General features: G+C 38.8%; 1 protein-coding gene across 1 annotated transcript; it reads right to left on the bottom strand.

Moving 5' to 3' along the window:
- Positions 1–1,106: 1,106 nt before the first annotated feature.
- CUNH12orf45 (chromosome unknown C12orf45 homolog) lies at positions 1,107–10,348 on the bottom strand. Its single transcript, XM_011386947.2, has 4 exons — positions 10,164–10,348; positions 8,483–8,569; positions 5,671–5,807; positions 1,107–4,125 (listed from the first exon to the last, which is right to left on the bottom strand). The coding sequence occupies exons 1-4, from the start codon at positions 10,276–10,278 to the stop codon at positions 3,907–3,909; spliced, it is 558 nt and encodes a 185-aa protein (XP_011385249.1). The 5' UTR covers positions 10,279–10,348; the 3' UTR covers positions 1,107–3,906.
- Between the last annotated feature and the right edge of the window lie 1,487 nt (positions 10,349–11,835).

Below are 11,835 nucleotides of genomic sequence, written 5' to 3'. Positions count from 1 at the left end.
AATACTGTACATGACTTTGTTACCTGCTTTTTTCAAATAACAGCCTGTATCTTTCTATGTCAATAAACATACCTTGCATATGTTCAATGGTTTTAATTCAACTCGCTTTCTATTATTTGATATTTAGATATGCTTTTTGCTATTTTAAATGTTGCAATAAATCTTACATAGAAATTTGTGAACAAAGCCATACTTAATTGGATAAATTCCTAGACATGGAATACCTGAGTCAAAGGATATAGCAATCTATAATCTTACCAAGTTTCCCCAAATTATTGCAACCACTATGTATTCTTATAACATCATAATACCTCACATTTACTGAAGGCTGTTGTAAACACATGATGTGTATTAACTCATTAATTTCTTACCAAAACACCATGAGGGAAGTATTGTTAAACCCATTTTACAGATAAAAGAAACTAAGATAAGTGACTGGGCTGGGCTATGACCCAGATAGCATCAGAGCCTGTGCTCATAGCGCAGTGACCAGTAGGCCCATGATGACAAGGTGTAGTTGACTGAACTTAAAACTTGGCTCCACCTCTTAGTTCTTTTGAGGCCTTAGACAATTTGCTATCTCCATTCCAGTTTTCTCACCTATGAAGTGGGTATAAGCAGAATATCTTTTTTTTTTTAATAGGGAAATTACTGTCACAAAACAAGAAGTTCAACCATAGTTCAGTCTACAGTTATTTGATGCAGTGACTCAATGATGCTCTTGCTTCTCTCTGCTATGTTTGATGTGCTTGCTGACTGTACCCTTCAGAGCTGGCTTCACTGATGGTCACTAGATAGGAGTTCCAGGAATCATATCCAGTATATCTAGTCCTTTCTTTCGAAAGGACAAAGGATCCATCTCTTCATAAGCCTCCTTTTTAGGAATGAGAAATACTTTCCCTTCCAAAAGTCTACTAACAAGACTTTGCTCCTGCCTCATTGGGAAGGTCCATGCCCATATGCCCATTCCCAAAACAACCATTAAAAGGGTTTTTTCCATGAATGGATGGTGGGGAGTCAACCACAAAAATTCCAACATTAAATTTGCAGGAAAAGTCTACTGATCACATTTATCCTTTTTTCTTCTGCATTGCAAACCACTCATGTTTAAGATAAGTTACTTTATTGACATAAAGAGAAAAATTAGTTTAATGAATATTTATTGTACATTCCAACCGAATGAAAGGCACTATTCTAGGCACTGAGGGAAATACAAATGAAAGACTCAACCTTTTTTCTTGTTTTTCCTACTGTAGTAGTAGATACAGGCACAAGAATACAAACTACTCTGCGAGGCATTTTTTTGTGTAAGTACCATATCTGAAGCGCAATTAAACTATGAGAACAGATGGCAGGTTCATTCATAAAATTTTTGCTTCAAAGACCACTCTACCTGATTTTCTGATTTATAACTGTCACAGAGCCATAGGAGATATAACACCCACAAGTCTGAAGAGAACATCTCATCGACCTCAGCAGGAAGAGAACCGTTCTCCAAAGGGCTGCCATCATCTCACACCTCAGCATCAGGCGGAGAAAGCGCCGGTCAGACCACTCAAAGCACAAAAGGGGTTCAGTTTCCAACAGACCGTACAGCACGCTGCTCACACACAAAACAGCTTCTTAATTAATGTATAACATACATACAGTGCAGTGCACGAATATTGTACAACTTGATGAATTTTTATATGAGTGGTAGTAACTCTTAAACGTAACACACTTAGAATAGTGGCTGACTCGCAGAAAGGAATCGGTAAATACTAGCTATTGTTTCATCTGCCAATTTGATAGGTTAAAAAATACAATCTTGGTTTCATTTGCATTTCTTTGATAAATGGGGATAAACCTTTTTTTCCTGTTAATTACTTGTTCACGTCTTATAGCCTTTTCACTATTAGTTGTTGTTTTTACTAATTTTTAAGAGTCCTTTATATACTAATAGCACTCAGTCTTATACTGCAAATATTTTCCTGTTTGTCTCCTGCCCTTTGAATTTCCCTGTCACCTACTAGTTTTTAACATCATATAGATGAATTTTCTGCTATTTCCTTTGCAATTTCAGGCTTTAATGTCCTGCTTTTAACAAAAGCTTTTGCCCAATTACATTTTAAATATTCACCATTTTAGCATGGAACTCATAATTTTATTTCTTTATATTTAAATCTTTAATCTATATATAATTTATCTTAGTACATGGCATGAGGCTAGACATTAACCTTGCTTTAAAATAGTTAACCAGTCCTGACATTGCACATTAAATAATTATTCTATTTTATACTTATTTATTTAAAATGATATCCTTATCATATAGTTTTTATGTTTTTGTTTTTTCTCCTGTCATAAGAATGTCCAGAGAACCTAAATTTGGTTGACTTCCTTAACTGCATAGGAAGCCCAGTTCTACTATATGACATAGCCAAGGCAGAAGAAAAATATTAAAATTCTATATACTAGTATATATTTCTAGACTGATTAGCCTCTTTCACTGATCAGGCAGTCAGTTCTACATGGATATGTATTTCCTGTAGTTATTTGTTCATATTCTCCTGCCTGGCGCCGCCTACCAGCATAAAATGTCCTGTACACCCTCATGTACCTGTTAATTCACTTATTAACAATACTCAGTGCCTCCTGTGTACCGTGTACCATGCTAAATAGTGAACCAGACAAAGCAACTCTTCCCACAGTGCAGCATCAATAAATTATCTGGTAGAAGACAATCTTTCAATATTTACTCCAATGATTCATCACAGTTGTGTCTGGTGTCATTAATACCCTTTCCAGCTGAGAAATCTGGTTCCCAGATGTGTTCATTTCTTCCTCCATTTAGCTGGGCACAGACTGGGAGACCTGGTTCCAATTTCCCATGGGAAGTACCAAAAAGAACCTTGAGAATTATCTGTAGAGTATTTACAAGATGTCTCAGGCTAATGTGAAGTGGGAAAAATAGTTCCAAAAGAGCCCTAAAACATTAGGGGACAAAAATTTCATCAGCTCAACCCACTTGGAGACAGTCCTTTAACTTCTCAGGTCCGTATCCTGAGCAAAGCCAGTCTCATGGCAGATGAGATCTGAAACAGGTTTAATAAGGTCTGAATCTTACCTTTTTTGTTTTGTGCCCTATTTTTCCTGTAGTGTCCCTATTTTCTACATTTGACAGGTTTCGAACTGTGGGCAACTGTGTAGAATAGTTCTAATAGCAGAGAGGAAAAAATTGTTTTATGAAAAAAAAAAAAACAACAAAAATACTATGAAATTTTCCAACCAGTAAATTCTACATCCACTGAGTGGCTGTAGAGTCACCAACAGTGATTAAACCCACAGAGCACCAGTTTTCCAGCTCAAACTGGAAAGGAGCATTTTCTATGGTTAAATAAAAAGGAGATGTGCCCGAGGGCAGCTAAACCTAAGTAACCCTTTACTGTAAAAAAATTCTCCTTCATGAAATTCATTCTGATGCTAATGAATACGTCTGATGCTATAATAACCTAAAAAAAACCACCTAGGTTGTTTTATGCAAGAGGATAATTTAAAACAAAAACAAACTGGTGACTTGTATTTCTCCTTTAAAATAAGTTTGACATGTCTGAGGTCTAAGATGAAGGAAGACGATGGCTACGATGCCAGCAAATACACTCATCATCATACGTAAAAGTAAGCTTTCTAAACTAAATCTCCTTAGCATAATAAAATCGAAGACAGTCTGCTCTTAGCAGATCCCCATATGTTATCTCTTCCAACTCTTTAAAAGCCCGCTTCTGTTTCTCTGAGAAACAAAATACATCCAATATGACTGACATAAAAGCACCATAGATATTACCTGAAATGCAAAATACCCAGCAAGCCACATTCTTTTTCACGGAATTTACAGGCATATATCACCTGTCTCTTAGATCATTTATTTCACTATTTCTTTTTTTTACTGGCAGGACTGTCCAAAACTTCGATCTTGCCTTTTCCATCTTCTGAATGAGGAAGCTTGATGTTGTCTATGGTGACTTCAAAAGAGGTGCTGTCATCTTCATCCTCAGATTCCGAACTATCTTCTGAAGTGTCTTGTGAATTCTCTTCTGAACTGTCCTCTTCTTTTGAATCAGACTGATCCATCTCAAATAAGGCCACATCCTGCAAGAAACACCATGAGGGAAATTTATTTCAGGGCAGTTTCCTAAAAAGTTACGATAAGAAAACATTGGAAACAACCAACATTTAGCACAACATTGAAGCACAAGGGCAAGGAATGTCTTTAATACATATGGCACTTTGATTCTTTTAGGCGCCAGGGTCCACCATAATGATGTACATTTGCTACAAGTCTAAGAAGTCCCCTACAACCCAATTACATGTATCCTGAATACGATCAACAACATTCATTCAACAAATGTTGACATGAACCAGGCACCACACTAGGTATAGAGACTCAACAACAAAACCCTTGCCTTTACAGAACTTAGGTTTTCGAGCAGGGTTTGGCAAATTATGTCCTACCAGCCAAACCAAGCCTGTCATATTTTTGTTTAGCTTATGAGCTAAGAATGGTTTTTGTATTTTTAAGTGGTAGGAAAAAAAAAAATCAAAAGAATATTTCATCAAACATTTGAATTATATGAAATTCAAATTTCAGTGTCCATAAATAAGGTATATAAAACTTGCCTATTAAGTATTGTCTACAGCTACTCTCATGCAACGTGGCAGAATGAGCAGTCACGACAGCAAACAGTCTGGTTTTCAAAGCCTAAAGTCTTCACGATCTGGCTCCTTACAGAAAATGTTTGCTGACGTCTGCTCACGTTGGGAAAGAAGCCAATAAATGATTACATATAAAGCATAGTGTAGGGTCATTAAAATAAAAAAAATAAATAAAGCAGGATAAGGTAATGAAAGGGCCACAGGATGAGGTAAGAGACAGAAGTCGAGATGCAGAAATCTGGGGAAGAGCATTCTGCAAAGAGGAAAAGGCCTGGAGTGAGGGACTAAATTAGAATGCAGTCGATGAGGGGACTGGGCAGGAAATAAGGTCAGAGAGAGAGCTGGAGGCGGAATCACATGGGCCCTTGAAGGACTTTGAATTTATCAGAAATGTGATGGGAAGCCACTGGCTCCCAAACTGGGCCACACAATGTGAAAAATAGACTCTGAGGAAGAAAGGGTGGCAGCAGGGAGACTTGGTGGGAAATTACTGCGACAGCCCAAAGGGGAGACCATAATTACTTGGACCAAGTGTGGCAGCGGTGGAGGTCACGCCAAGTGGCTGGATTTGGGATATACTGTAGAGGTAGGGCGGCCCAGATTTGCTGGTGATTTAGATAGATATCATTAACAATGGTGTCAGCTCTGCCCATGAATAAAGGAACTCCAGTGCAGAAATAAGATATGAGCCTAACTTGAGAGGCAATTTTCACATGAGGCTTGTATACATTTATTTTGTGAGATAATGCACTCCGTTAAACACATCATCAACATTTGCATCTCAATGCATTGGACTGTGACTGATTATCTCTTTGGGCCTTGGATGGGGAAAAAAAGTCCAGGTAGGACATTTAGTAAATTAATGCTTCAAGATAACGAATATAAGAAAAATGATCATGGAACTAAAAGAAAGATTCTCTTTTTAGGTGACAAGGCACACTGGTAATTTTACTCTATGAAGTGAAAACAAAGCCTAGTTACCATTTGTATAACTTTTCCAAGTGTCTCATCGATATTTTCAATATTGAAACGACCAGGTGGTGCAGCTGCCATTTCTTTTCTTAGCTTTTCATTTGCCTGAGCCAGCTGTGGGAGGAAGGTCTGTACTTGGTCCAATACTAAGGAGATAAAGTATAGTTTATCGAAATTCAGTATTTAGCCAAACTTAAAATTTTTAAATCTAGAATTTCCTATAAAACGCATTTGAATTTAATAGTAATAATAACAACATTTATAATTTAAAAGTCTTTCAAATTCCTTCCATTTTAAAAACCTTCATCCTTTTCTGAATTCTTACAAGCAGTAGGACTTATTTCTCAGCAATTAATTATTTTTCAATGTTTTATTTGTGTTTTTCGTATATGCCCAGAACTGTAACCTCCAAAAAGGCTGGCATTCAACCAACAGTTACTTAATAAGGAGGCAGTATGACTCCACAGCTAAGTGCACCAAGCTGTGGGGACAGAGTGACAAGGTTATTAATAGGATCTTAGTTCCACCTCATACTATCTGAATTACTCCGGGCATGTTAATTAAGTACGGGTTGTTTTCACCTGTCCAGCATGTTCCCCTTTCTTCTAAGAGTGTAATCCTGACTTTCCTCTTAAACTGTCACTCTTAGCCACTCTTATCTCTCAACCTGTGCATGCCTACATGTTTCACAACCTTGGTCGTTGTGATTTGGTTCAGTGGTATACACAGTGACACCGTGACACCGTGACACCATAATCTACTTGGGCTAATAAGAGATAGCCCTGAGACAGGGTTTGAACTGTTGAGAAAGAAAACCTTTCCAAATGAGTAACTGAGCCAGCTGCTGTATGTAAGCCTGGAGCTTCTGAAATCTGGCCGACTTGCCACATGTTGGGGAAGAGCCTGCTCTAGATTAAGCCAACAGCTAGGAAAGAAGAGCTGGGAGATGTAGAGCAGCAGACCCCTGATAACACTGAATACCTGGATGCAGACGTACCTGAACTCACTGGGCTTTTTTTGCCCCTACTAACATAGGCCAACAAAATTTCTTTTCTTTACTATTTCTTTCTCTCCCCCCCTCTTTTTTTTTTTTTTTTTTTGCTTAAGGCAATCTGAGCTGGGTTTCAGTTATTTATAACCACAGGAATCCTAACTAATGCATTTAATTTAACCACTCGAAACCTTAATTTCCTCATTTGTAAAACAGGGGTGATAACTGCCAGGCACTGTGCTAAGTACAGGGGAGTCAAAAAAACAAAGCATAATAATTTTTTTCTCTTTCAAAAGACCTAGTACATAACCAACTGTCAAAATGTTAAGTCACTGATACAGCTACACCACTGATTACTAAAATGTCCAGAGTATGGAAGAAGAAAAAAAAACAGTGGTAAAGGTCAAGAAATGGCCTTTAATTGTAAAATTTATCCCTGTTGGAAGGCATAAATGAGGTCGCATATATACAAAGCCCCACACAATATCTGGCACATACTAAATAGTAAATAAATGTGAGCTCTCATGTCCCTTCAGATAGAAAGAGAAATTACTGATTAAAAAAAAAGTACATCTGTGTCTGCAGATTTAAATCTATTACCTCAGATGGAGGATGAGGCTAGATTTTGTTCTGCTTTTGTTTTTAACTAATGGATCATGTGGAGCAAAACAAAGACCTACATGTGTGGCATGAATCACGATTCTGAGAGGTCAAATATTTCTGTAGTTCCCTGGAAAAGGACATGCTGAACCTGTGAAGCTAGGTCAGCTGTAGTTCTTCCAAACAGAATAAAACGAAATCCAGCATATGACAACATAAAATTCAAAATGTCCAGCATTCAATAAAAATTACCAAGCATGCAAATAAGCAGAAAATATAATCCATAAAGTTAAAAAAATCAGTAGAAATCCAGAAATTACAATGATAGAATCAGCAAGAATGTTAAAGTAGCTGTTATAAATATACACTACATAGTCAAGAAAGCAGAGAAAGGCAATAACACAACAAAGAAAGAAATGAAAGATATAGTAAAAGACTTGAATTTTTAGAGATGGAAACTACAATATCGGACTTGCAAAATTAACCAGATGGGATTAAACAGCAGATTAGACAATAGAGAAGAAAAGATTAGTGAACTTGAGGACACAGCAATAGAAACTACCCAAAATAAAACACACGAATAAGACTGAAAAACAAAAAAACCATATATCTGGGAGCTGTGGAACAATTTCAAGAAGCAAAATTATATGTAATTTGAGTCCCTGCAGGAAAGGTAAGAGGAAAGCGGGGAAAGAAAAAATATCTGAAGAAAAGAAATGACAAAAGAGTTCCTAAATTTGATAAAAATTATAAACCCACAGATCCAAGAAGTCCATATTTATGAGTGAGCAGTACAGCAATATTATAGAGTAATGCACAGAATTGGTCCTGTTATGTCATATTATCAGGAACATTTACCATTTAAGTAATTGTATCCAATTTAATGGGACATGGTGATAGTTTCTCATACTTGTATAATAAATTTGGGCTCAGCAGCCTCTAAGAGTTTCCCATGAAGATTACCAATAATTATTTTTGATTTCCAAAAATTCATCCCACAGGGAATTTTTCTGGGAAAAGTTACTGTCTTATAACAGGTGAATAATGTAAGAAATTCTACTCTTGGGCGTAGACTCCATAATGTAAATCCCAAGTAAGACTTTACTCTAAAGGTCAATATATGACCAGGAAGGCAGAGACTGTCCCATCAAATAAGTGCTTAATTAGGCAGAATTTAATATCAGAGAAAGTGCTTGAGAAAGAAAGAGAGAGAGAAGGAAGGATACTTACAGGGACTCCTCTCTATCCGAACTGTTTGAAGAGTGGAATTCTTTCTGGAATTTGGCTTGGAGTTGATGAGCAACCTGTCCCATATACCTGAAAATATATGCATGCATTTCAGTGACTAACTTTTCATGACCACTCTCAAATCTTGACAATCCCACATTTCCTAAGATTTTTTTTTTTTTAAATGAAGGACCCCAATTTCCAGCACAACATTTTAGTTCTTTTAGCACATCTATCTCCCCTTTCTCCGCCTGCCTCATACAGCTCTGTGTCACCAATGCTGAGTAATAAGTGCACACTAAACTGTACCTTCCTGGATCAGAAATCCATCAGCGAAACACGTGGGTCCACAATGACATAATGGAGGAAGCAGGACAGAATGGTTAAGCGAAGCCAGAAATGGTTACTAACTGCATTATATTGGACAAATTATCTAACCTCATTGAGGATTTGTTTCTTCATTTGTAAAACATGCCTGCCTGGTTAGTTCCCCTTCAGAAAAGATGTCCAATCTCGACAAAAGAGCCCTTTGGAGAAATTTTGTCCCCCTACTATCTACTCAGCCTCACCATTCACTACTCCTCAAATCAATTCAACTATCTATCTTATCAGAGCTCAGAGAACAGGACTTGCCTTTCAAAACTCAAGGCTTTGTACATGCTGTTTCCAGCACCTGTACAATCTCCTCACTCTGGTACCAAAATCCTGTTCACCCACAAAGCAGAGCTCAACAAACATTCGTTGCTTACTACTGCAGGCCTCGTAATTGGATTAGTGTAAAGAGCTTGGACTCAGGAGTCAGACTGGATTCAAATCTCAGTTTTGGTACTTTCCAGCCACGTGATCCCTGGCAAGTTACTTACCTGTAGGATACACCAAGACTCCGTTTCCTCATCTATAAAATGGAGGTAACAACCTTCTGCACAGGGTTGTTGTGAGGATTAAATTAGTTAATTCCTGAGGCATAGTTAGCACTACATAAGTTTTGGCTATTATTATTGTAACGCCTTCGGATGCTCTGGGTTCTCACAGAATCATTTCTTGAAGCTAATATTTACTGAGAATATACACAAGACCTTAAGCACATTCTCCTCACAAAAATTCATAGGTACTACTACCTCTATTTTCTAAATGTGAAAACTGGGAGGTAGAGAAAGTAAGCAACTCTCCTAAAGTCAGCCACTGCTAATTACTTGTGGAGCTGGTTTTCGAACCCATGTTTTTAAAATTCTCTATTATGGTGAGTGAATTCCCTGGACCCACGTCTCTCTCTACGAGAGGGTGGGACTAAGGACTGGTTCAGTGAGCACGGAGAGGCGGGGACAGGGGGTGGGGGTGTGGGAAGCCATAAGTTATCTGCTCCCCAGACCAGCCGACGGCTTGGACCTGAACGGCAGGCCCTAAGACCTTCCCCTTTAGGGGAAGTGTCTTGCTGGGGGCTCGGCAGAAAGAGAGGGGTCACTACTGTGCGGAATATAAGAACCAACCCCAGCCCCGCGGCCTAGCTCCCCTCCACCCCCCAACACCTTGGTAGCTGGTCACGCCGGAGCCCTGTATTCACCCCCCAGGGCTCCCCTTGGGGGTGCGGGGCCTAGGCAAGGAGCCCCCACCTCCTCCCCGACTGCTTGGGCCAGCGCCCCCAGCCGCACGTGCACGCGCCACGCTGCTGCCACCCGCCCGGTACCTCCGCGGCCGCCGCTCCCTGCCGACAGCAGCTCTTTGGACACCGAGGCCCTGGAGCCATCCTGGGAGGATGGGGAAGAGGTCGGGGTGGACTGCAGCCCGGCGTGGACCTCCATGCTTTTCGCTAAGTTTCAGAGCCAGGCCGCCCAGGCCCGGATACAGGAAAGAGGCTCGAGCAGGGGCGGGGCCAGGGCCGCGATTGGAAGAAACTCGGTGGTGGGCGGGGCGAGGACCGCCCTCAGCGTGAGCGACACCTGGTGGAGCCTAGAGGCCATTTCTAATGTGCGGAGAGGAAGGTTGGGGATTCCTGAGGTTGCTGTGTTGGATTAACAGATGGCAAGGCTAGGGTTTTGTTTGTTTAGCTAAACAAATATGGACCTGAAGAGCTCACCATGGGGCTACCCTCCTCTTCATTCTTTAAAATAAGATTTTTTAAGTGCGTTAAAAATCAGATTTAACCATTTAACTATTGTTAAGTGCAGTTCAGAAGTGTTCACGATATTCATCGTGTTATGTAACAGATCTCTAGAATTTTTTCATCTTACCAAACTAAAACTCTTTCTCTTGTGAGACTGTGTCTCTTTTTCTCTCTCTCTCGCGCCTGTGGCCCCTCTTCTTCTTTTTGTTTTTCTGTGTTTTTCTCTTTTTGATATTTTTTATATGTGTAGTCTTATAGTGTTTTTCTTTTTTCGTAACTGATGTATTTCACTTAGCATAATGTCCTACAAATTTATCCATGTTGTAGCATGCCATAGGATTCCCTTCTTTTTTAAGGCTGAATAATAGTCCACTCTATGCATATACCACATTTTCTTTATCCATTCATCCCCTGATGGACATTTGGGTTGCTTCCACTTCTCAGCTATCATGAATAATGCTACAATGACATGGGTGTCAAATATATCTTTGAAATCCTGCTTTTAGTTCCTTTGTATTTATATCCAGAAGTATGATTATTGAATTTTTGGTCATTCTATTTTTACCTCTTGAAAAACCTTCATACTGGTTTCCTTAGTGGCTGTACAATCTTATATTCCCACCAGCAATGCATAAGGGTTCCAATTATTCCACTCTTCACTAATGCTTGTTGTTTTCTGGTGTTTTATACACACACACACACACATATATATATATATAGACATACACACATATACATATGTGTACATGTGCATACATACATAAGTGTACATATATACATATGTGTGTATAGTAGCCATCCCAGTGAGTATGAAGTGATATATCATTGTAGTTTTGGTCTGCATTTCTCTAATAATTAATGATATTGAACATCTTTTATGTGTTTGTATATCTACTTTGGAGAAATGTGTATTGAAATCCATTGCCCATTTTTTAATAAGGCTATTTGTTTTGTTGGTGTCGAGTTGAAGGAGTTAGTTACTTATATATTCTGAATATTAACCCTTTATCAGATATATGATTAGCAATCATTTCTCCCATTCCATAGGTTGCCTTTTTATTCTGTCAATTATTTCTTTTTCTCTTCATTCTTTTGAAAGTATTTATTTACCACCCGCAGTATGACCTGCCCCCACTGCTGCAGGATTCAAAGCAGAAGCAGAAATCTTGGACCAAGCCTTTTCTGCTCGTTTCTGGCAGAACAAGTTGTCCAAAGTCAGCCAGATCTGGATTAAATCCAGTCCCAGATCATTCAC

The sequence above is a fragment of the Pteropus vampyrus genome, unplaced genomic scaffold (genome assembly GCF_000151845.1).
Source record: "Pteropus vampyrus isolate Shadow unplaced genomic scaffold, Pvam_2.0 Scaffold16, whole genome shotgun sequence".
NCBI classification, from domain to species: Eukaryota; Metazoa; Chordata; class Mammalia; order Chiroptera; family Pteropodidae; genus Pteropus; species Pteropus vampyrus.
The sequence above is the reverse complement of the archived record's forward strand: the minus strand, read 5'-3'. Positions and strand labels throughout refer to the sequence as shown.

Coding starts and splice junctions, on each gene's coding strand:
- CUNH12orf45 (XM_011386947.2), bottom strand. CDS start 10,278: ATGGAGGTCCACGCCGGGCTGCAGTCCACCCCGACCTCTTCCCCATCC. Junction 8,570..10,163: donor AGGGAGCGGCGGCCGCGGAG/GTACCGGGCGGG, acceptor ATATATTTTCAG/GTATATGGGACAGGTTGCTC. Junction 4,126..5,670: donor TTGGAAAAGTTATACAAATG/GTAACTAGGCTT, acceptor TGTTTCTTGCAG/GATGTGGCCTTATTTGAGAT.